We start from the raw sequence: 27,396 nt of genomic DNA, 5'->3' as shown, positions 1-27,396 counted from the left end.
AGTGTACAATCTGATTAAAATCAGATCACCATGGTCCTATTTGTAGATCTGACAGACACCAATCAAGGTTCATGTTTTGGAAACCTTTGGAATTTCCAGTTCTCTATTTTCTGTATCCTATTGGATAAAGTGTTGCAAGTTCATATTAAGGATGGTTATCCTTAATTATATGTTATGTGAATCACTATCAGAAATTTGAAAGCTGTGATTTGATTGGTGATCCACAAGGTCAACAGAACATGACCTTTTTATTGGTGTCTGTCAGATAGGACTTTAGAGGTCCAATTTTTATCAGATTGGAACATGGTACTTAAAGAATTCTCACCAAATGATAATACGTGGCATAACCTATCATGGAAAATATCGATTTAATCGATATATTGGATTTTATGAAAATTAATTATTATTTATTTCACATGTATTTACAAGACATTTAATTTCATTAATTTCTTTTCTAATGGAGATAATTCGTTTAAATCAGGAGCTGTGTGTGTGTGATTTGGATTTTTAACGTAGCTTTAACAATTTTTCAGTCATATCGCTACGATGTCTGCAATGTGGTGGTTTATAGTGATGTCTAGCACTGGGGCATCATGCAGCAGACATGTAGAATGATGTCCCACCCAGTCACATTATCCTGACAGCAGGCCAACCAGTCCTAACACTAACCTCTTAATGCTAGCGCCAAGCAAGGCAGCTTTTAGTATCGTTTTTGTAAGTCTTTGGTATGACTCGGCCAGGGTTCAAATAAATCAGGAGCTACTATTTTTTCAGGAGCTGGTGGATAATCCATAAAACAATAGTGAAGATGTACTGGAACATCCGTATCCACTTCCAAAATTCTTGGAATGTATTAATGTGGGGCATTAGTTGACACATAACCGAGCCATGTATGTAAGTTATGGTTTTAATAAGCAAAACTTGTAACAGGTTTTTGCATATGTTTTTGAAATCATTTTTCTTCTTCCTCTTGATACTTACTCAACCATTAGCAACATAGTGTAGTACGTTAGTAACCCTAGCCACATGTATTTGTCAGTAAGCATTGAAATAGTGTGCAAAATATAATTTATGCATACTGGTCTAGCTTACAAAATATTGCAAATCGTTAGTGTATCATAATCATAAATATCTCTGAGACTTTAAATTAACTGTTTGTAATCTGATTCATGTGAGATCAGAATAAAAACTTTGTCTTGTTAAACCTTTCAACTAAATCCATGTTTTCTTATGTATATATTTTTTGCATAAATACAGGGATTGCATGCTGCCTCTTCTAGAACAAGCTTCAAAATCAAAATTTTATAACTCCTTCATAGTCCTCAAGTGCCTTTCATTGATGTTTACACTCATTTGGGTAAACATCACAGTCTCTATTAAATGTAGTTATTGCACATCTTTATCAGTACCACAACATCCATCTATGACTTTATCCAATATAATTTAGATGGGAAGTTTCCAAAAGACAAACAATTATAGTTGTATATTATCTAAAAATGTTAATCTGTCAAGTTCCTGCTGCAGGATCCAAAGAAGTCATACATTTAGAACTTATCATAACAACATATTTTGTAATAACAACACCAATTAGTATTTTGATAATACTGTATATTGAAAAACTCTGCTTTTGTTCAAAACTGTCAATTGAAGCATAATGTATGTGTTTATATAATTGTTTTGATATTTTTAAGTGGTTAACTTAAAGACTGAATTAATGGGTGACCTCTGTGATTGGGTCTAAAGGACAAATAATTATAACCTAGCAATTTCAAGTTTCTTTGATCTTTTAAAGAATTGTATCTCTTTGATCACTGCTTACTTTTATCTCTATAATGAGAAATTGTTCTCTTTGATCATGGCTTACTTTATCTCTATCATGAGAAATTGTTCTCTTTAATCACTACTTACTTTTATCTCTATAATGAGAAATTGTTCTCTTTGATCATTTGTTTATTGTTTATGGTTCAAGATTTAAGTGATTTCATGTTTTGTTTGGATTAATGGAATAATTGGTTACACTCTTTGAGTTTATCCTTATGAATTTAGTCTAGTAATCACTAATCTCTTAAAGTTCTGAAAATACTTGTTTTCTTGAATCACTGCCCCCAATTTCTATCTTGATATTTATATATGGAGGTCTAGTGCTTCTGATGAAGAAAAAAAATGCAAAATGTGCTCTATCTTTATTTTGACAAATACAGAAAACTGATAGTAAAGAATTTTTTTTAAAAATAATTTGTAAAAATGGTGGTCCATGTTCTGTTTTATAATAGATGCAATACAGTAGGCTTCCTCTTATTACACCATTGGTGATCCATGTTCTGTTTTATAACAGATGCAGTACAGTACTGGCTGCCTCTTATTGCACCATTGGTGGTCTATATTCTGTTTTATAACTGATGCAGTACAGTAGGCTGCCTCTTACTGCACCATTGGTGGTCCATGTTTTTTTTAATTGTTTTTTTAAATGTTTTAAAAATTGTGTAGGGTCACATGATGTAGGTTTTCATACTTTTTTAAAATGAAGAGTTATGATAACTGTACCTATATACCAGTTGTCTTATATATATGTGTAGATAGATGAGAATTAATTACTGGGTCATCATGCAAGTGTGTCTACTACACATGAGAGCATATAACACCAACTGAGTAGCATCATTTTTTGGTGATGTGTGCTTAGTTATGAGGGAATATGGGCTCATGTACGCAGACAAGTTGATGGGTGTCATTTACCCATGGACCTGGATAGGAATCTCTATAGAGTACGAATTAAACATTCTCTAACCTGTATGATAGTATATTAATTCTGCCTACTATTATTAAGCATTCTTCTATAGAATCCAGGGATAGCACTTTCTCTTCTGTCTGGTGTGTGTATATATATATATATATATATATATATATATATATATATATATATAGATATAGATATATAGATAGATAGATAAAAGCTTAAGTCAGTTTAAACTAGACACAAGACAACATAGTAAATGGCCAAGGTGTATACATACTGAAAATCTTTGAACAATGTTTTTTTTTTTGGGGGGGGGGCCTTGTTAAATAGTTGAGGGTAACCTACGGCTTACTGAGCAATTCAAAATGATGGAGCATCATCTTCTAGTGGTCTAGCTGTTTCTGAAAAATGAAGTAAGTCTTGCCTATGCTTTTTTACCATTTTTAACCAGTTTAAATCCTAACAGGTGGTGGCTCGGAATGTATACTCTCTACTGGTCTATCTTTTGACAACATTTTACAGACTAATTATTAAGTTTTATCTCTTAGTATTCAGAAGCATATCTGATGTTTTCTGTAAGTTGCCGTTGTACCCATCAATACTATGAATTTTCATGACATCATCAGTGAGCAACAAAAATATACCAACATCACAAATAGCACAGTTTAGTCCAACCTTCTGAATCTGAAATATATTATTGATACATTACTGAAATTTTATCATCAGCATCGGTCTCTTTCACCCAAAATTCACTTCTAAGAACTATCTTTTGGTGGTGTTTTGAACTATTTTAAGTGAATCGGGATGTAGAATACTTGGTTGTCATTTCTCAGATAAAAGTCTACCATTGTTAGTAAAATCATTATAAAGGTTTCATGTTTACTTTCAAGTACAAAAGTTGTGGGACAAGAATAAGGTGCACTGCTGGTTTTTAAAATATCGAGTACTTTATTTATACACAGAGCATTACATTTTTGTCAGGTTTTGTGCACTAATTAAACAGTTATAGGCTCAAACCATGACATTGATGTTTACTTATTTACATTATTGCTTATGAAGAGATTGCTTCCCAAATACTGCTGTGTCCCAAAGTGACTAGCAGCCGGTTCCAGTACTTCACTGCTAAGCTTACTGCATCTGTAGGCATTTTTTCTTCGATAATTTTTAATGTTACTGGTTATATCAAACTCTTAATCCTCATGAAATTACAAAAAGAAAATGTCTGAACAAATAGAAACAAGTGGCAACAGCTAAATTAAATGCTTTAATGACAGTAAATACAACCTAAGAGCTGTGTGCTGAATCCTTCTGGCATCCTATTATATATCACAGCAGTCACTGACAATGATACATTTAAATGCAAATGTGGAAAGACATTCAAATGTACAACAACATTTGTTAACATTTCAAAACAAAGATACACCAAAATTATCTGAAATAAAGAAAACGTAACGATAGAAATCGAGAATCACTATAATGAACATATAAAACAAAGAGGTCTATAGACCATGGAGAAACAAAGAGATAAGGAATACAAACAAGACAGTATTTGTACAGTTCTTTACAGTTTGACAGAACTATGAAATTCCTGAACATCGTTTACAGCCATGCTTATACAGCTACATCATCACCGGTATGATATCCGTATTAGGCAATCAGTTCTAATTAGCTTCTTCTGATAATTTTTATACACATTAAAGCAAAATTTCCTGTTTTCATGCAATTAATTATTTTTAGTCTAGGTATATTGGCTAGTGCATTGGTGTTCTATGGCATTTACACTGATAAGGAATGAATACTGCAAGTTCACATAGCTGAATACATTAAAATAAATATATACAAACCACTATTTTTGAAGAACAAGTTTTTATCAAGATGTTTAATTTTAAAACTAAATTACAGAATTTTATGACACTAGTTTATTACGAGGCATGAAATGTTAATTAAACAACTCTGTAAATAAGCTTCAAATGAAAATCTTGTATACATTATGGCTGACTTTGAACTGCTTCTTAAAGTACAATGGAAAATGTGTCTGGCTTTAGATACCCAATACTGATTATGTCATAGGTTATGTTTACACCTGTTATCTATTGTCATCAAAAGTGTACAAGGGACTAGAGAAAAAATTTATTCAAATTACAAGTGATACAAATTCAGTGGAGACTCACATTACTTGCAGTTCCAATTCAGGTTAATATAAAGCTCATAACTTAATAAAACAAAGTGATATTATGAAAAAGTTGACAAAATAAAGTCACAAATCCTGTCCAAGTATAGCTTGAGGCACCAATCAGAGCTGGTTGTCTGGCTGACTATCAACTGCATCAGTCATATAATGTAAACTATACTGGCTATAGCTACCCACAACACATAGGTATATGTTCTAGAAATGTCCTGCCACACCAAATCCTTGGAGTTAGTCATCATAGAGGGTAAGGGTGATAGAAAAGACAGAGCAGATAGGATTTTGCACAATTTTAAATACAAGATAAAGGTCATAAACGAGCAGAAATTATTACCAAGTACAATGAATATTTTACATATAATTGGAACATTTAACATTTACATTGTTGTTTTTCAGTCTTCATAGTCTGATAAATGGTTAAATATATATATATATATATATATATATATATATATATATATATATATATATATATATATATACATACATACATACATATACATACACACACACACACACAAACAGATACATACACTGGATTTTCCTTTATTTAACATTAATTTTTCTGAGGCAATCCATTCATTTAAAATCCCAAAGCCATTTTAAATGTTCTTTCTGTAAATTTATTTTCTTTTTTTACAGGTTGTTTTATTCCTAGCTGACATCTGTTTAAAAGGTCCTGAAATTGTGATATGAAGACAGCTGAAAAAGAATACAGAAATTTATTAATGTTAAATGTAAAACGAATACCCACATTGAGTCTAAAATATTTCTGCATTTTGAACTGTCCACTGTCGATTCTCCAGACTTTCTAAAACAAGAGTATTTTCCTTGATGATAGAAATGGTCAGAGGAATACTTTTTTTTTCTTCCATGTTAGTTTTTGAGACTACAAATTTTATTCCCTGTAAAGTATAAAGCAATTAAACACCACTCTCAGATGCAGACATCATGTCTTACTATCAAAGTAAAAAATTAAACAGGATAATTTGTTTTAATACTTTAAAATTTAATAGAATATCAATCATTATAAATACGACTAATGTTTTAAAAAATGATTGATAAAGAATAAAGAAGGGTATATCAAGTATCTGTATGTATGTATATGTATGTATATATTAATCAATTGTGGGAACATATTAACAGGAAAATAAAAATATACTGAATTGAGGAATGGTTAATTGAACAATCTACCTAAAGAATAAAGAAGAGTATTTGAAGTATCTGTACTATGAAACTGCAAATCTAGTTCATTGTGTAAATATTAATCAATGGTTAATTGAACAATCTGCCTACAAGTTACAAAAGCAAGCAGAGTAAAGATTTCCATATAAAAAGGTTTACATCACTCATGCAGATGCTCCACCTGAAGCAGACACTGTTAACATTCAATTATATGAGAAGAATAAATAAGACATAAATACATTCTAACACGTTTTCTCCAAATATGCATGGGCTATGAAAGCAAAGTCTAAAAATGGGATCATGTAAATGACGGGTATAGAGAAAATTTTAAAGAGTGAAAACCAGAAAAGCAGATTTATTGCCCAAGGTAATCAATAGATATAATAACACTATTATCAGTAAAATGACATGATTCCAAAGCATGGATCAAATTATTTGATCATATGATAGCTGATACCTTCAGAGCACAAAAGTATTGTTTAAAAAGGTCCTACTTAGGATTTCGAAATATAAATACACCTTACTTCATTGCAAAAGTCTATCTATTTCATTTAGTGGAGGATATTTTTAAATCTGGCAAGTAATCTTAGGTGACCTTGCTGTATACAAAATAGAAGACCTAAACAAAGAAAACATGGAGGGACTAGTTATCTCTATACAACAAACAAGATACATTTTACACATAGCTGAGCTCTTCCATTCAATTCTTACATCGTATACTCCCATCACAAGATCTATCAGGAACATGTAATTTAAGCAGGTTAATGCTCATGAATGCAACACAACAGCTACTGCATCGTAACTGCTCCTGTTGCCAACTTGTACATATGCCATGGTAAGAAATTTGACACTGCACCCAGTTTTAATCAAGCATAATTAGCATTCTTTTCCAATGGTTTTTGCCTTGTCATAAGAAATAAAATATTGTTCTCTTCCAGATAATATACATGTGATTCTTTTATACTGTATTTATCAGCTTCAACTTTCTTTGAATGATGTATTCTTATGACCAATCTATTGTACAAGAACTGTATTCAGGAAAAACATGATATTAAAGCAGTTAAATCCATAATCATTCATTAATGTTTAAGGTGTAGTTTTAGAGTTTAAAAATATCTGAACAAATAGCATTTATCTTCTTTGAAAATTTCATCATTAACTCTCACAACAATGAATGGGTCTCCCTTTTACATACAAAAATACTAGCTGGATAATCCTGTCCTTGTTCAATGAGAAAACAATGAAACAGAACATATTCTGGTGTTTTTGTCATCCAAATCCTTATTCTATTCATCATATCTGATTTCACTCAAATTTTGCTTTTATTGTTCTCAATTTGAGTAATAAATGAATGTTCATAGTACTAATTTCCATGTTAAAATTTAGTTTTCAATCGCCTATTTCTTTTATTTCTCATTTAAATGAATCAATCCATTCACCTAATGGTGGTCACTTTAATCACTTCATCTTTGAATGCATCTCTATTTGTTAACTTTTGTCCCAAATTACTGAAATCTTTTCAAATTCATTTTATCCTTTTGCCTAATTTATATATGTTACCATTCAAGAAAAGAAACTGCATATATATATATATATATATATATATATATATATATATATATATACACACACAATTTTTATAAACTGGTACATGGGATATTAATAGAGATACTGAATTTAAATAATTTATTCCAGAGGTAAGCACATTTTTCATATTTGGTAAAAGTTGATTTCTAAGCATTTTGTGAGGTTTTATTGTTATTTAAATCAGTGAAAAACAAATCTTAACTTGTTTTCAAACTTCCTATTAATTTCACTCGCATTTTGCTTTTATTGTTCTCATCTTTTTGGTCATTTCTGTTAAATCATTATTCTTTTGCTGCTATGTTAACAGTTACCTCATTTCCCAATTTTATTATGGTACAATTAAAATAGATTTTAATCTCTTCATTATTTTGTTGCATTCATTATTTCATTGTGAACCTATTATGCAATTCCAAATTACTTGAGCTTTCTTTATTTCTCCATGTCACTCTAGTGTGTCTCTTGTTTATCCTTTGTTTACTGGATTTAATTACTCAACTGAATGTTTGGCATTTCATTTGCTTTTCTTACTTTGCAACGCTTGTATAGCTTTAGATAAAGCACCAATTTTCGGTTTTAACAAGGTATGCACATCTAAAATCTCTTTCCTGCTGTCAACCAGGTTTTTGTAAATTTTAAATTGTATAAGCTTTTATTACTGCTCTGTTATATAAAAGATATTTTGTTGTCTACTTGTTCTATTCTTGTTTTTTTAAATCTTTCTAATTATTAGCCTTCAAATTTGTATGCATTCGAGTATCAACACATTTTTGGACAAACTTTGATTTTAGAAGTAAAATCTAACAGGAAAATCTGTACTGGGCCCTTTTTAGACTTCAGACATTAAAAGTGATACTATCAAAACTTTCTGTACATTTGAATGCAAGAAGACTTATGTATGTACAACATTCACAGAAACACCTGCACAGCCTGTACAAGGTTGGAAAATGTTTAATGAAAAGGATATAAAAAAGCAAGGGTGAACAATAACATTAATCTGAATTATAGCAGACAGACAGACACACAATATAAGTGACCTAGTAATTTTTGTTACACTGTTACCTGTTTTAATCATGACAAAATCAAAATTAATAATGTGCACACTGTTTTTTTTCATTGCCTGAATGTATGTACTCAATATGTTTTAGTGATTAATAGATTTCTCACCTGCTTGTGATCATACTACCAAAGACAGCTCTAAATTAGTGAGGATAAAACTATCGCAAAGGTGGAGATGCTGCCAAAAACTAAGTGGAAAAGGGCAGCAGTCCCATTTGTTTCTAAAGAGAGGCAGGATCAGGAAAATTAGTGAGTGGTATAAATCATGCACTTGAAAAAGTTTACATTGGCCATTCTTTTTTCCCTGTCATGCATCCTGTGCCCTAGCAATATTCATCGCCCCATAACTGTATTGGCATTGTTCTGTTGGCATTTTCAGAAGATACTGTGTCTGACTGCAATGCAAATTTTAGTCTATGCATGAAAACCTTTCCTACAATCCACGAATTGATGAGGCATGTGCATGACCAACGTTTTCTAGATTTAACATGAAAACCTGTGAAATTCTGAGTCCTTTTTTTCTCTCTGGGGACTGACATCAGCAGTCCAAGTTCTAGTCCACTCTGAGAAACTTCTACTGTTTCTGTTTGGTCAGAGGTCCCTGAAGATGCATCCAAAGTATTAACATTCTCCAAGTTGTCAATGACAAGGTCTCGATCCCAAATGAAAGCAGAAGTTCTGACAAAGTGGACTTCTAAGAAATTCCTGATCAACTTATGAGCAACCTTTGTTTTAGATATACCTAAATGAATTTCCAGTCATGCTCAATCAGGAAGTGTATAAGAGGCTGCCAAACACAAAAAATATCCTGGTGATGAAGACAGATGACTTTATGCAGAGCAAATCACAGACAGACTTTGTTTAGATTATCCACACATCAGATTTTCTTTTCTTTATAAGCGTTTGGTTTTATTGCACGAGTTTCTACACATATTCAATCACATGACACAGATAATGTGTTTATCACTACACCAGGCATATTCAATCACGACATGTTTATCACTACACCAGGCATATTCAATCACGACATGTATATCACTACACCAGGCATATTCAGTTACATGATGTGTATATCACTATATGTGGCATATTCAATCACATGACATGTATATCACTAAACCAGGCATATTCAGTCCCATAACATGTTTATCACTACATCTGGCATATTCAGTTACATGATGTGTATATCACTACATCTGGCATATTCAATTACATGACATCTATATCACTACATAAGGCATATTCAGTCCCATAACATGTTTATCACTACATCTGGCATATTCAGTTACATGATGTGTATATCACTATATCTGGCATATTCAATTACATGACATCTATATCACTACATAAGGCATATTCAATCACATATCACTACATCTGGCATATTCAGTTACATGATGTGTATATCACTACATCTGGCATATTCAATTACATGACATCTATATCACTACATAAGGCATATTCAGACACATAACATGTATGTCACTACATCTGGCATATTCAGTCACATGATGTGTATATCACTACATACGGCATATCAATTGCATGACATAAATTTTGCATGATTAGTGCACTTGTGCAATCTGTAGCTTCACTAAACAGTGGCAATGATCATTTCTATGTAGTTGAATAATTTAAATGGATTTGATCAATCTAATGCATACACCAATACTTTCAAATATTTGTTTAAAGTAATGTTTTACAACATCTATCAATTTATTTCCAATTTATATCAAGTATTCATGAACCCATGTAATTTAATGATAAAAGAAAGAATGGGATGGCATGCTCACCATTTTGAGTTTAATTCAAGCAGAACATTTTGCCCATTGCTACCAAAATATTTTGTAAACAAATGTTACAGAAAATGACCACGCATTGCAGCAATTTTAAAATGGTTCCAGACTCGATCACTCTCCTCCTCCAAATCTAACTGTTCTTACAAAGAGATCTAAACTTATGAGTGTTCACTTAAAGATGGAAATGTGTCACTCAGAAACCCTGACTTCGAATCACAGTGAAAGATCATAGACTGGTGATGTCCTCAGTGAGTTTTAAATATATTGAGCTTAGAACCAACCTTTTCATTATAATGAGTGAAGGGTACAGCCAAGGTAGCTGGATGTGTCATGATAACTGCTTCTATTTTGTACATAAGCATTATTTTAAAAACCGGAATTATAACTATTGATATGCCAACACATTACATTTCACAAGGTGGAGATGTTTTCTTTGTCGGCCTGTAGAGACAAAACATTTCAATATTTTATATGGTACCTGTATTTGGCATATTGATCAATATTGATAAAAACTGTCTGCACCAGAGTCCCTACCTTCTCCAGTCACCTCTGCAGTTGTTGAACCATTCGGCAATAGAGTGAGTTGAATTCTTATACCTGTAGTCAAAACTATTCATAAGAGTGTGTCATTTAATGGCTACATAAAATACTGAAACTGAAGTATTCCCAATAGCAAAGAGTACATCTAGCCACTAATATAACGTGTACAAAGCTTCATAGAGAGTTCTGCTCCTGAAATGAAAGTATGAATGATGGATGGATGAATGAACAGACCAATGACTGTTAAGAGCTGTTCAGGTAAAATATAGTTGGGATCCAAGAAGGTACTTTTAATGTAGAGTATAGCCAGTAGATGCAATTTTAAATTTTTTACAATTTTTATATGAACTTTTTTGGTCACAGGGGCTCGTAACCTGTAACAATATAATACAATGGAAGACACGAGTCTGCACCCCTCGATAGTTCCAAAGCTGCTAGTTTATCTGAATTCCATCCGCTACTTTCCAACTTAAGCCAGTCGTAATAAAAAATAGTTCAATTTTCAAAACAGCTTGATACACTTGGTTCAGTTTCTGACATAATGAAGAAATGCAACAATTGTTTGCAGATTTTGACGCCTGGACAAGAACAGGCAAGGATGTGCCGTTTGCATTCGGATATTCTTGGATTTCAACACTGACTTAAAGGTTAGATCCGAACAAGCTCTAGGTCACAGTAAATATCGTTAATGTACATTGTAATGTGTTCTAATTTTGGTGGCAAAAACAAATACTGATTTTGGTAAATTTGGTGCCAACTGCTGTTTACATTGTTGCACCATAGATTGTTAACCCTAGAAACAGGGTTATTACATGAAATTACATGTCAATATTTATTGTAATCACATGTCAATACTTACCATAATTACATGTCAATACTTATTGTAATTACATGTCAATATTTATTGTAATCACATGTCAATACTTACCATAATTACATGTCAATACTTATTGTAATCATCTAAACAGTTATCAATTTGCTATTGTCTGCTTGTATTTAGTGCTCAAGTGCACACCAGATATTTGGATCTTACCTTTCGGTCAATGGTGGAATCCAAGACTATCCGAATGCAAACGGCACTTAAACTCACTTGGCCTTATGGCCATTTAAGCTTAAAAAAACATAGGTTCCAAGTTTTACGGAGATATAGGGTTTTGGAATTATGTTCTGGAACTTAGAGTGTGATGAATTGATGGATAGAACCCTTTTCTGTATCCCATACCCAATGAAAACACTGAAAACACAAAAATTATGAATACAAAACAAAATTATAGGAAGATAAGGAAACTTAATAATTTAAGAAAATAAGGTATTTTTAAATACTGCATTACTCTGATGAAAGTTATGAAATCTAATTAACTTTGATCTGTCACAAGACTTTACAAGAGCGTTGTTATAACAGTAGTAAAGTGCCAGTATTTTTTATATTGATGATACTGTAGCCTGAATCTAAACCTGGTCCAACTTTCCCAGAACTTTGCATATCAACTTCAATTCTTAATTTGTTCCTCCATCAAATTTTATAATATACAAGTCAAATTTACAAGCAAAATTTGATTGTAATAAACAATTATTATTTTTAAAAAATTAACAAATTAACAAAACATATACACAGATTTTGCTCATTAGAGGCTTGATGATTAAATCTGTCTATCAATAAAAGTGTCACAGTTAAATATTATGGCTACATCAAAAGACAATAACAGTAACAATGATTAATTTTATTCATGAAACAAATATGAAACATTTTATGATAAATTCGATAAGAATGTAATCAGGTTACAAAGGAAATCAAATGCATTGTAGACAATTACCTTTTAAAGATGCTACAGCTTCTAATTTAAGATCATTATTATCAAAAAACAAAGTTTAGTTTTTGCTGCAGTAGATATCTGTACCTGCTTTTAAAAATCTGATACATTGCTATTATTAATAACCCTTGGCTGAATTTGGAAGGTACAGAAAGCCAAAATTAGGTTCACTGTGCATGTATTCACTGATGCATTCCTATCCCTAATAATGGATTCAAAATATTTACATTTTGTAACTGAAGAAAAATCTAGCATTAACTTTGCATGCGCAAATAAAAAACTAGAACTAGTAGCAATATGTGCATCACAATGGCTCTGCTCACCACAATTTGCATCACAGGGCATTAAAAAGGAGGGTTCTGACAGAAGATAAGCATTCAACTCTTCTAAGTGAGGATTTGGAATGATTCAGGGCCTATAACTCTTCTAAGTGAGGATTTGGAATGCTGGAAATCCATCAAGTCTCATGAATATAAAGATGAATAAAAACTTCCACTGATGGAAAAATGGACCTTTAAGAAAAGGCAGGTCTCCATGTAAGGAGCAATTCACCTATCAAATGACACTCAATTATGCAACAGTTATATATCTGTCCTGGTTAAAAGAAGTGTGAATTGACAGAAGACAGATGGAATGAAAGGGAGATTACTGTAGGGCTTATGCATCCCAATGTAGGTCCTTAATAAAAAATATGCATCATCAATTTTTAAAAGTATCATTTGCAAGTTTCCATGTTTTTTTAACCTGAGAAAAACACCCACAATCTAGTACAGAAGTACTGGCCATTTTCCAAATATACACAACTACTTAAAATTAGGGCAAGTCGATGAAAAAGAGCAATAAAGTGGATTGCCCAGAAATTATATAACCATTTCTCCATTGTCTATTAAAGGACAGATGCTGTATGTTACAGAGTGAGACTTGGTCCATTCAAGTTCTCTAATGAGACTGACAAATCCTTCACTTTTCTTTGCCTCCTCAGTATCGATGTTTGCTTTCCTTGATCTTCCTTATCAAACAGCAAGAAAATATAATTCCAAACACCTGCAAAAGACAAATGGGTACTGTAAAGTGAAAGGTCAATCTGCATATATATGTTACAGAGAAAATGTAAACCAAGCGATATGTACATTTACCATGCCATTTCCATCAGAAACACCCTGACTTTTCCACCTTGTATTATAATCCTAGCTGGAAGCACATGTGTGTGTGTAATTTGGATTTTTAATGTAGCTTTAACAATTTTTCAGTCATATCGCTCTGATGTCTGCAGTGTGACAGTTTACACTGATGTCTAGCACTGGCGCATCATGCCGCAGACATGTATCATGATGTCCCACCCAGTCACATTATCCTGACACCAGGCCGACCAGTCCCAACACTAACCTCTTAATGCTGAGCACAAAGCGAGGCAGCTGTTAGTATCATTTTCTGTTAAGTCTTTGGCATGACTCGGCAGGGCATCGAACCCACAACCTCCCGCATCCAAGGTGGACGCTCTAACCACTAGGCCACCAGAGCGGTTGGAGGCATATGTAACATTTCAATTAAATGGATCCCATTCAGATACTGTCCATTTACTGAAACAAAATTTTGTTAGAAATTCACCTACCAACTTCCTCCATAATTGTTGCACAAAATTTACTTCAAAATTCCCACTTAATACTTCACTGAAAATGATGACTGTGTCACAGTGCAATCTTGGTTGACCAAAATAAACAATAACAGAGTCCATGCAATCATTTCCAGTTTCATGCCACTAACATTTACAGAAATCCATGCAATCATTACCAAACAGTCTTATCACTAACATTTGCAGGAAAAGTGTCAGGCTCAATCACAATGAATGCATTCAAATTCATATGGTCCAGGACTCTAACCTGTACATTTACATGAATAATCCAGATACACTGTGCTGCTTTGGCTAGGAAGTCACTGTTCTAACCTATTAATGTGACCACTTCATCTGTGACTGAAGAAACTCACTGCCCAGTATGGGGTGTTTCTCCCAGGTACACAGGTTCGAGTTATGTAAAAAATTCATCAAGACATTGCTTCATGGTAATGTACTGCAAATCTCTTGTCTACAAACACATGCTAAGGGTTACAGTTTAAATAATTATTTTGCTTAAAGTCTGACATGGATAGCAGTTATCTCAAGCCGTAAAACCAGGACTGATACTTATAACTGTCTCATCTAGCCATAATGAAGTCTATCAATTATGAATGGTGCAAAAAAATTGTTTTATTTATGCATATATAAACCTACCATTTTTTAAAAATAACTTCAGAACAACAACCATCTTAATTGAGAAGCTACTCTTTGAAATGCACTAATTAAGTTGCCCATTTAACCAGCTAGCTATTTGCAGTATAACCTTTAGGCCACTGACACTAATATTCAGTGCCTGACAAAACAAAAACAAAAAAAAACAATGTAAACTTGAGCTTGTTACTTTTAAATTAAGTTTAGTCTGTAACACCACTACAGATTGTCCAAGAAATAACTAATCTGCAAACTATACACACACAAATCAAAAGCAATTTGATATAATGATGTTTGGGATATTATCTTATGACTTGTTTCCAGTCGCTCAAAATATGTACGTGTTGGTCAAAACCTTTAACCTTGTCATCCTTTTCTGGCAAATGCAAGTATTTAAGGAAGGCTCATATATATATATATATATATATAGAGAGAGAGAGAGAGAGAGAGAGAGAGAGAGAGAATATGAGTGGGTGCAAGACAGCCAGTTTTACCATTACTCACTGTGTGGGTTTGATTGCTGGATAAAATGAATTATTACTCTCCAACCTAATCAATTGTATTTCTTTCACTCTAAATAAATTTCTAATAATCATATATCCACAGATACAATGTAGGATCCAGGAACAAGCATTTTCCTCCTTGTTTGACCATACTGGATGTCAGACTGGTGCTATTTTCATTTAGTAATCATTTAAATCCTCTAAATTAATGTGACTATTCATTCAGTACCGACAAGAAGATTTTCAAGATTGGATGTCCAACATCATGTCTGATAGGAAACATTTACACAGGACCAACCTGATGTATCTCAGGGAAAACCCCATGTCAATATGACCATCCATTCAGGTGGAGTAGCAATAACAAGATTTTCAAAATGGATGCATGACAGCCATATTGGACATAAGATGGGCACCATTTTAATTCTGAAAGAACTAGACATAATAAGAAATCTTTGGGTGAAAACTCAATATCAGTATGAACATCTTTTCAGAAGGGGTATTAATAAAAAGATTTTCAAAATGGTCATAGTTGTGGCAATTTTTCAAGCCATACAGGAGTTGTTTTTACACAGGACCAACTAGCTATGAATGGAAGTCTTTCAGTGAAAACCAAATATTAATGTGACCATCCATTTAGGAGTAGCAGTAATAACAAGATTTTTCAATTGCTACCATGATGGTCATACTGGATGTCCATTTTTGTTCTGGACTAAATAGACCTTTGGATGACTGTGTCTGACAAGTTAGGTAGCAGTCCTCCCAGTAGTTTAGGATAAGTATCGAATTGGATGAGTTTGTTACCACTCCAGAAGCCACATTTCTGACATGAATTTGATCAAATTTAGAATCTTTGCTTACTACATCAAATTCCTGGATGATTTCAATAATGTGTGGGTTCCACAAATAATTAATTGGGTGATCTTGCATCTGATGGGCTGAGCTTGTTGCATTGTAAATATGTCACAATTTTTTAACTCACCCCATAAAGCAGGTTATAGTGATCCAGTTTTGGTGTACAATAAAACCATCATCCTAAATGGAACACTAAAAGGTAAGATGAAATGCAAATAGGACACATGGAAGGATGGACAAAGTGAATGAAGAGCTGCCTGATATGAAAAGCAGTGGTATAACAAATGGTTAATTGATTCATGTTAAATGGCCCATTAGCATAGGAAACACTGTCTAGTTCTGTGTCAATGGGTGCACAGTAGCAAATGCAGGCATGCATCATGACAGCAAACCAAGGGTGGTCCAAACAGGATTAAAACCAGCAAGCCAGATTTCCTAGATCAGCATAGAGATCAATGAGCTAATACTTGTGGGGAACAACATAATGTGCATTTTGGGGGGAAATATATTGGTAGAGCCTTATTACCTGTACACAGCAAAGTCCTAGCCCTATCCCTCCAATCAGTATCAGGGAATGTTTTGTATAATACTCTAGCTGTATACTGCAACCCTAAAAACAAAGATGTAAAATATGGTAAGCATGAAACTAAAGTTATCTGTTTTATCTCTTCACTTTTTACTCATATAATGACCTATGAAGATTTAAAAATATGTATATCACTACATCTGGCATATTCAATCACATGATGTGTATATAGTACATATGGCATATTCAATCACATGATGTGTATATAGTACATATGGCATATTCAATCACACAGAATAGTAAATTTTGCATGAATAGTGCACTTGTGCAATCTGTAGCTTCAGTGAACAGTGGTAATGACCATCTCTATGTAGTTAAATAATTTAAATGGATTTAATTGATCTAATGCATATGCCATTGCTTTCAAATATAAGTTGCTGTGGTGGCTCAGAGGTTGAGGCAATTGACCCATGTCCTTTTAAGTCAATTGCCTCCACCATTTTCAACCAATGTACAATGCACTGCTGTTACATGCTGTTGGTTAGTTGGCATTACAAAGGTAGGCAACTCATCAAATCCAAAAGATGTCGCCAGGACAAAGCACGAAAATATTTGATCTGCCAAGGTGCAGATAGGGTTATATCGGAGCCACTGCTAGCGAAGATGGAAAACCCCATGCTGATACAATATTTTGTTTAGGAGGAGTCATGATAACAAATTCCATGTTGATATGACTTTCCATTCAAAAGGAACAGCAATAACAAGATTTTCAAGATGTTTGTTGAATGACTGTCCAATCTGCGCTATTTTCATTTAAAACCTAGTAGACAGCATATGGAATCTTTCAATAAACAACATATGTTGGCATGACTGTCCAGTCAAAAGGAATAGCAATAACAGGATATTTAAGATAGAGGTCATAGTGGATGTGTGAATGGCACCACTGTCATTTAAAACCAACCAGATATCACAAGTCTTCTGGTAAAAACCTTCAGATGGATATATCTTTTTCAGGGGAAGCACCAAAAAGAAGATTTTCAAGACCACTAAAAGAGTGTCCATACTGAATCAGCACCACTTTCATTAAGGACCAAATAGACATTATACAAAACTTTCAGTAAAACACCATGTTTATATAACCATTCACCAGGGATAATTATAAATAATGTGGCACCCATAATGGATGTCAGAATAATCAACTATACATCATATTAAGTATTCTGGTGACAACCCGATGTCAATATGACATTCTGTTCAGGAGGAGTAGCAATAGCATTTTCAAGGTGGCATCCATAATATAGGTCTGATTGGCACCATATTTACTTAGAGCCACTATATATCATAAGGTGGCATCCGTAATATAGGTCTGATTGGCACCATATTTATTTAGAGCCGCTATATATCATAGGGTAGCATCCGTAATATAGGTCTGATTGGCACCATCTTTACTTAGAGCCACTATATATCATAAGGTGGCATCCGTAATATAGGTCTGATTGGCACCATATTTACTTAGAGCCACTATATATCATAAGGTGGCATCCATAATATAGGTCTGATTGGCACCATATTTACTTAGAGCCACTATATATCATAAGGTGGTATCCGTAATATAGGTCTGATTGGCACCATATTTACTTAGAGCCACTACATATAAGAAGTCTTTTTGTAAATAACTCATTTGACCATCCAATCAGGTAGAGTAACTAAAAAAAGATTTTCACATGAATGTGCATGTGATACTAATCTCATGTAGGACCAACTAGACCATGGAAAGAGTGTGTCTGTCAAGTTTCCTGGCATGTTTCCAAATAGTTCAAGGTAAGTGGACATAACAAAATTGTGCTAATCGACTGACGGAAAACAGGCCATCCCACAAGCTCTTCTGGTTTATTACTAAAAATAATTGCTAAAAATGCAAATGAGGATAAAAGTATATGAAAATGATTATGACACAAGTGTCATAAAGGAATAATACAATCCTCATGTGCTTTGTACTTAATACACATTAAAACATGGAAAAAAGTATATGAAAATATTTCTGACACAAGTGTCATAAAGGAATAATGCAATCCTCATGCGCTTTGTACTTAATACACATTAAAACATGGAAAAAAGTATATGAAAATGCTTATGACACAAGTGTCATAAAGGAATAATACAATCCTCATGTGCTTTGTACTTTATACACACTAAAACTTGGATCTAGGCTGTTCTAACTGACCTACCAAATAGTAAATATTATTAGGGCTGTCACTCAAAGCGCACATGAAGCTTGGTGTCTTGCAGCAGCTATCTGGTGTTACTCTTGTCTCATTCTCATTCCTCTTCCATTTGGCATACTGCCAATCTTGAAAATCTCGGGTTCCACAGCACTGAAACTAGACAACAGCAGGAACCAATTATTACAAAATTAAGCTGCATGTGATGAGCCCAAAACTGGCCACCTACAGGAGGAATATGTCACAAATGTGAGGTACTGCAAACAGCAGTCCCAGTATTAATGACAAGATCAAAGTTATCAGATAGTTGTTACCTGAGCATGTTTCAATCAATACAAAAATGATGGAATAGACACTCATGAAGATTTTCCTTATTGTTGTTGTTATGTGTTTAACACCATTTTTCAGCAAATGATACATGGTGGCCAGGATATCTGGTGGAGGAAGAACACAACAAGAACCACTGACCCATGGGAAGCTGCTGGCAAGCTTTCTCACCCACCCACATAGAAGAGCCCAAGACTCAAACCCACAAGGACAGATGTGAGATGTCGGTGATCTGTAAAGGCAAGTGTCTTAGACCACTCAGCCATCAAGAGCCCCCTTGTGATGATACTAGTACAAAGTTAAAATTATATACAATGAAAATATAAAGAAAAAAGATATAAAGTAACATAAAATGTACAATATATGCTTAATAACTATTTATTTACATGATTTGATTTATGCTACTTACTATTTATTGACTTTCATACTCTGTAAACACTTTCAGAAAATATTATATAATGAAGCAATTTGTATCCTCCATTTTATTAACATACTGATTCTTTACACAGCAACAAGGATCCAAATAATGCTGACCCAATTTAAATTTGATAATACTAACGTTACAATAAGAAACTAATTCTAATGCCATATCCAAATAAATTTATTTCAAAAGTGTCAAGTGCTTTTTTAATAAACTGTTTAAAGTTCATTGTATTTATTTTTAAGTCACAGTCGTCACACTTATAGGCAGTCTTTGCAACTTGAAATGATCTGGTCTTTTAGCATTTCAGAAGTTATTTATAGGCTAGTCTTTGTGTTCTCCTTTCCATAATGACCAAATGTGTTACAATCAAAGCAGTCATCAGAACTAACTTCTTGTCCTTGAAAAGAAATAGGTGGAAGTGGAACTGAGACATATATGAGAAAGAGAGAGAGATGGAGATGTTTCTCTGCTCACACCATTAGGAGAAAAATCTTCTTTTCCCTGATGTGTTAAAGTGGTGGCCCTTCTTGCCTGAGCAATTCAGTCTAGGAGGGTTTTTGTGATATATTCCAGGTTTCCAGGTTCATCCTTTCTGGGATGGTTTTGAAAACCTGCTTGTCCATTTGTTTTAGCAGTTATGTAGAACAAACTAAATATCATAAGAAGTCCTTTGTGAAAACTCAATGTCAATATGACCAGAGCTGCCAGCCCTCCAGACTCACAATTAGTAAAAACTGGGATACAAATTAGTGAATTTTGAACACAATTAGTGAAAAATTATATCATGACACTAACTGCATCCACTTTGATGGTCAGTACTGCATTATATGAAAATCCCAAAATAAAACTAAAACATTATTTACACTGATTACATGTACTACTATATCTGCAGCCAAATTTACTGACACACAAACTTCATGCTATTTGTTATGATATAATGCTGTGGCAGTCTTGAACTTCCTCAATCAGGCCATAGTAAATTTGTTTTCAAAACAGTTCAGGCCTCTTGCCTGTTAGTTAATCTTGATTGCTGCAAATTTTCAGCACCTTAGGAGGCACTTAAAGTTTGTCTTAATTTTCCTCACAATAGGAAATAATTTTTCACTGTCATTGTTGCTGATCTCCAACTGAGAAGGACTGGTTATGTTCAACAAGAAAACTCACAAACAATGCTTCAGAACTGGTAGCATGCAGGACTTGAGTAGGTGGCTTAAAGTACTCCAAAACTGAAATCTGCTGGGGATGCTAAAGCAGTGTGCTGTTTCACATCGTTCTGCCACATACCTCCAATAGCTCATTTTGTTGCTTACAATTTATCTTTCTTACATGTACTTATAATAATATTACTACATGGGTACATATATGACAAGTAAATTATAAACAACAATACCAGCCCTTGTGCATATTCCCAACTGTAAAATTCTCAGCATACTACTGTGCGAAAAGCCTAATGTACAGTGATGTTTAATGGCTGAACACTAGGCCAAATTTTGGTGTACTCCATTTTAACTGTTGTGTAGCTTAATTACTAAATGGTATTAATCCAGAAGATATAACATCGAATGGTGAATGATTAGCGGTGTCGGCGCATGCACAGAAAACTGCGAACTCAAGCAAATTACGATATATGCTCATCTTTCAATCTAAAATATTCCAACGCTCAAAAAAGCTGTCTTCATGTAGTTTCCCAACCTCTATGTGCTTTTTGCTACCAATGTACTTCCTGACATAATCTCTGCCACCATGCCCAATGCTAAAATTTGTAGCACACTGTGTGCAAAAAGCATGATGTATATCGGTGTTTGATGGCTGACTGCATGGCCAATTTTTGGTATATTCCAAACTAAACTCACTTTTTGTGCAATACATTTATTTTTCCTTGGTGGTGAAAATGTTTTAAAGATGCGATGCAATACGGTATTTCAAATCAGTGTTGGCAGCACATGTGCAGAGAAATATTCTGGTTAGGCCCTGGTTTCTTTCAAAAGCACTTGTAAAACTACTCTTATACATATAGATTAAAATATGCTAAAATGCTTGCTACCGGGCCAATAGTACCAATCGGCTATAGTTCTACTAATATCATAACTAGCTGTGCTGAACCGTTTCGGCAATGGCCGATATCACAATTAGCACTTAACTGGAAAATTTTAAATGAGAATTGGGGAATTAGTGATTTTTTGGCACGTGGCATGAATTAGTGAATCCTGTAGAAAGTCGTAAAATTCACGCCAAAATCGTGAGGGCTTGCACCTATGTATGATGATTAATTTGGGAAGTAACGATAACAAGATTTCCAAGCTGGCTACCATGATAGGCATACTGGATGGTTGGTAGGCATTTCAAGATTTCTGCTGTGGTGGCCATACTGTATATCAAATCTACACCATTTTTATTTTGGTACCAACTAAATTTTTATTTTGATACCAACAACATCATAAGACACCTTCTGTTGATATGACTTTCAACCAAAGACAAGCAGTGACCAAGATGGCCATTATGGATACCAGAACAGCACAGTTTTCATTTCTGACAAAGCAGACACCATAAGAGGTCTTCCAGTGAAAACCTCATGCTCATATGACATTCTGTTGAGGGGGACCAGCAAGATTTTCAAGATGTTTGCTCAGGTGTCCATAATATATGTCAGATCAGCAACATTTTCATTTAAACACAACTAAGAATTCTTTCAGTGAAAACCCCATGCTGATACAACCATCCATTCAAATGTAGCAGTGATAAAAAAAATTTCAAGATGGCCACTGTGGTGACCATGGATGTCTGAGCAAAATCATTTCCATTCTGGACCAACTAGACATTATTATGAATGTGTAAAGTTTCTTGGCAATCCTCAAAGTAGTTAAAGAGGAGTAACAATATAAAAAGTGTATTAACCAACAGGTGGACACTGGATAACATAATATGTATAATAGACCATCCCAGATTCTCATTTGGTCAATGACCAATAGAGCAAAACAATATGTGACTGGTAATCTTTAAAAATAAGAGAAAATGGTTTTTTAAAAATAATTACCCATTTTATATTAATGAGACAGCAAAATGCTTTCACTAAAGAAACGCTAGAGAAATGTTTTGCCATGGATGTAACAAAAGTCAATAATTTTAATTATCGAAAATAAGAATAATAAACGACTCAAACTGTAAAACAAGGATGTAAAGAAATTCTGTCCACTTAATCGTTTCAAGCTTAATGAGTCATCTTATATATTTCAGAACCTTCACTCAAAAGCAAAAATGGTGTCCTGCCTCAACACCAACTAATTAATTACTACAGTTTTCATATACTTATCTTAATGTTCAACATCGCAAGTAAGACTGGGTCTTTGGTGTCTGTTATTTTACAATCACAACAGCAGATAGTCATTTTCAATGATAACTGAGGCCTCTGGTGGCTGAGTGGTCTCAAGCATCTGCCTTTACTAATCACTACCATCTCACCTCTTTCCACTTAGGTTCAAGTCTCGTGCTCAGTCAATGTGAGCATGTGAAAAAGCTTGCCAGCAGCTTCCCTTGGGTTGTTATTCTCCCTGGGGTTTTCCCATGCAATTTCCCCACCAGTTATACTTGATACCACTTGTGTCTCATATTAAATCTTTTGCTAAACCAAACAAAGTAACTTTTGTACACAATTCATTTGAAGAATTATCTTCATACATCTAGAGATAAACTAAACATATTCCAGCATTTCAAAATGAATCAACTTATAACAATTAAACATGAAATTTATGATGTCAAATTCTGTATAATATATCTCTGACACAAACTTTTCTTGCTGATTTGACAACCGAAACTCTTCACAATTTAAGGCAAGATCATTACAACAACAGAATCATGGCTAGAAATAAATTTGATTGTTGTAACTATAGCTGACTGTATATTGCTGTAGCATATGTTAACTAATGTATATACTTGCCTATAAGTCTTGTTAGACTGCAAACACAGACCCTAATCTGAAGTCACATGAGGTAACATAATGTACAACACAAATCTGTCTGCACATTATGTGATGGCAGATCAGCAGACCTGCCAACACTGATGAGTCCGTTTCAGTTGATTTTTTTCCTTAAGATTGAGCAGTTTTCAGTATGGTATAACAAAATGTCAATAACTGCTATTGTAAAGCTGGAAAACGAAAGTAAAGGTTTGATGTATCGAAGATAAACATTATGTTCAACTGAAAAGTTTGTAAAGTACGCATAGACTTTATTTACCACTAGTACAGTTGCACAAACTCTAGTTCCAAACCCTATGCAGCTCAATGGCTTGTTGCAATCTCTCAACTTGACATAATTCTTGGAAATTCTTTTCCATTTCACATGATGATGGCAATCATATCTCCTGCCATGAGGCGTACTCAAATTGGCACGTAATATCTAATAAACCTAATTGTGTCCTTTCCAGTTTTTATTCTCAAGAATCCGAATACTCATTTTTATTCTTCTGTGTTGATTATTAACACTTTACTAAAAGCTTATTTTCCCTTTCGCTTTAAACATGCATCTCTCTGGACACCATTTCTAAAAATTCTATAATCAACAGTTTGATCATGCAGATACTTCGCATGAACAAATAGGTGCAGTTTAAAGTGTCTGTGGCGCTGCTGTAAAGTTAGTCTGGTTCCCTAACTAATTTCACTAATTCCAAAATGAAACCCGTATCCAAATAAAACACGGATGAACTGATTATCTGGATTTTTCAGCAACAATAAGTTTTACTTAGTTTTGGCTAGTATGATATAAGTCTGTATTTTAAGGATAATTTTCATAAGACTTACAGCAAAATTGTTAAGAGTTGGCAGGTCTGGATCAGGGTCTGTGCAGTTTGCAATTGGATTCAATGTATAAGTGAGTTAAACTGCAGAAGGAAAGGAAGATGTATACATCCTTACCTGCTGTTGCATTTCATCCACAGCCTTTGTGATTGCTGTATCATACATGTAGTTATCCATCATTGTCTTGTTGAGATTCCTTGTCAACTCCTCTCTAACCTGAAACAGACAAGAACGATTCATACTCAGGGTACTACTGACAAGATCAATACCAGTATTGTATGATAGTAACATTATCGTAAACATACACAGCAAATTCTATAAAAACCTCTTCAGAAATATGGTTCCTATGGTGCTATTAAAGGAAAAGAAATATCTTGTGACAAACCAGTTCTATTAAAAAGTACACTATATAAAATGGGGTTGATATTTACTAAGGTTTTGCTTATTAGCACTCATGTGAGGGATAGTTTCTTGCTTCCTGTCCGAAAAACAGCGTACAGTATGCAAAAAACTGAACTAAATGCAAAAACATCACCAAGAAAGTACAAATGATGTACAATCCACTCCAAACTATTGCTAAGTCTAGAAAGATTGCTTGAGATGCAGTGAAGTTGTACACATGTATATTCTTTTTCTGCACCAGGGGTAGTATAACAAACTCATACATGCCAACCAAGAGAGAGGTATAAGCGTAATATCTGCTAATATAAGTGGCAAAAAAAGTGTAATCTGAGCATAAAATGTGTAATCAATATATTACTATTACTAAAAATAGTACCTTTACTTTGTTGAGGCTATGACATCGTAGCTAATACGTTATATGCCATAAATACAACATACTGTATGACAAATGTCATTTATTTTTAATACTAATATGTTATATGCCATAAATACAACATACTGTATGACAAATGTCATTTATTTTTAATACTAATCTGGATCTCCAGGTTAAAATCGACGTGGATTAGAACCAGAATAAAACAAAAAACATATTGAAAAATTATTTATAATCAACCATCACCATAACTAGTCTACATGTCTATAACTTTTGCAAAATGATTGTGATGTCCAGATTATGTCCTCAATCTGATTGTTGTATTGCATCACTCCCATATTCTTCTTTACAAATATCTCAAGTGGTGTTGAATTGTCCTTTTTCTGATCGGACATGTTTCGAAGTTAAGAAAGACCCATTTGCAGGCCTCCCTTGGAAATATTTTTCTTTGTGCTATGAAATTTACCAAGTTAAAACATTTTGAGCCATTTTTCAGCCATAGGAGCCATTTTATGCCATCATGCAGGGACTTAAATATGTGCGTATTATATTGGTCCTATTTTTAATCTACATAAATATGACAATAAAACAGTATTTATGTTTATATTACATTTCAAAGCACAAGATTAATTATTAATAAATATAACAATACCATTATATACACGTGAAGTTCAATGTATAGCATATGAAAAGCAAGAATGAATAAGAATGTTTCCTGATAACTGATAATACAAAATACGGCTTAGTCTTTATGAACAATGTCACTGACACTTTATCAATATCTGCCTCATTTCTCAGACCATTTCTTAAATGCCTTCCTGAATACAAAATTCTCAGCACTGGGCCCATCAATAGAAATTCTCATTACATTTTTCAGAGTATATATACCCAGAGAATTTCATAAATTTGTTTTGATAACAGGTTCTGGTGACTGAACCCCCTCTCACTTTCTTCAGTAGAAATAGGGGCAACAAGTAACCTGGTAGCTGCCTCAGATGCAGTTGGATATAAATCTTTGTTTTTCAGAGCAATATTAGCCATATGCTTTGTGCTGGATACAGACTTGTTTTATAAAGTAATGTTTTAATTTTTTATTGATGTAAGTGACTCTGGCTGTTTACAGTCGACGACTGACATCCTTGTAGTGGCATCCTGTTACTCAGTTATGTTCAGACCACTAAAACATGTTATTTAAGTAAATAATCCCTAATTCCTTATTTCCTACTAATCACATTTAATTGCTTCTCAAAACTGACTGGCGGCTAGCAGTTAGCTGCAATCATGTTCAAATAATGCCTCATTTATCAACTAAAAACATGATCCACTGACTGCCGCAGATAGTGAAAAAAGGTATTAAGTGGCCCCGAGTTGCTTATATCAATGGAAAAAAACAATTTATGTTATAAAACTTGTTCACCAACAACTTCGCCAGTCAGTAAAAACTAGTACCACTTTCAGAATTCTTTCGCATTTAGCGACAAATGCAAAGCCTAGCAGAGGCCCTGCATCTGCTCTAAGAATTTACATCCACAAGTCAACCTGCAAAAGTCAATTTCAAGTAATATCTGGTGCCATTTTCTTTTAAGGTACAGACTGGCCTGCTACCTAAATTCATAATCAACATAATGAATCTACAATGCAAAGTTTCAAATTAAAGAAACCTATTTTCTTGGAATGGGTCATGCATATGCTATAAATAGAAAACTGAGAAAGTACACTAAGATAAACAAATTAGCTCTTACATTATTCTTATGCAGCAATCTTTTCGTTTTATAATATTTTCAATTTTTTTTAGGATGAGTGGAATTA

At 33.6% G+C, this 27,396-nt stretch overlaps 1 protein-coding gene across 3 annotated transcripts in view; it reads right to left on the bottom strand.

The window, feature by feature from the left end:
* Positions 1-3,985: 3,985 nt before the first annotated feature.
* Positions 3,986-27,396, bottom strand: part of LOC149784972 (CD151 antigen-like) — a 34,688-nt gene continuing 11,277 nt past the window's right edge. For all 3 annotated transcript variants that reach the window (XM_089978630.1, XM_089978631.1, XM_089978632.1), the window contains exons 5-8: positions 24,930-25,028; positions 19,276-19,428; positions 17,048-17,131; positions 3,986-13,944 (exon numbers count right to left, since the gene is read on the bottom strand). In XM_089978630.1, the coding sequence (XP_089834756.1) occupies positions 13,879-13,944; positions 17,048-17,131; positions 19,276-19,428; positions 24,930-25,028 (402 nt within the window). In that variant the 3' untranslated portion in view covers positions 3,986-13,878. The remainder of the gene's footprint in view (positions 13,945-17,047; positions 17,132-19,275; positions 19,429-24,929; positions 25,029-27,396) is intronic.

Source organism: Sinohyriopsis cumingii, chromosome 13, assembly GCF_028554795.1.
Source record: "Sinohyriopsis cumingii isolate HCF-2022 chromosome 13, ASM2855479v2, whole genome shotgun sequence".
NCBI classification, from domain to species: Eukaryota; Metazoa; Mollusca; class Bivalvia; order Unionida; family Unionidae; genus Sinohyriopsis; species Sinohyriopsis cumingii.
This window is presented reverse-complemented; position numbering and strand designations above follow the sequence as displayed.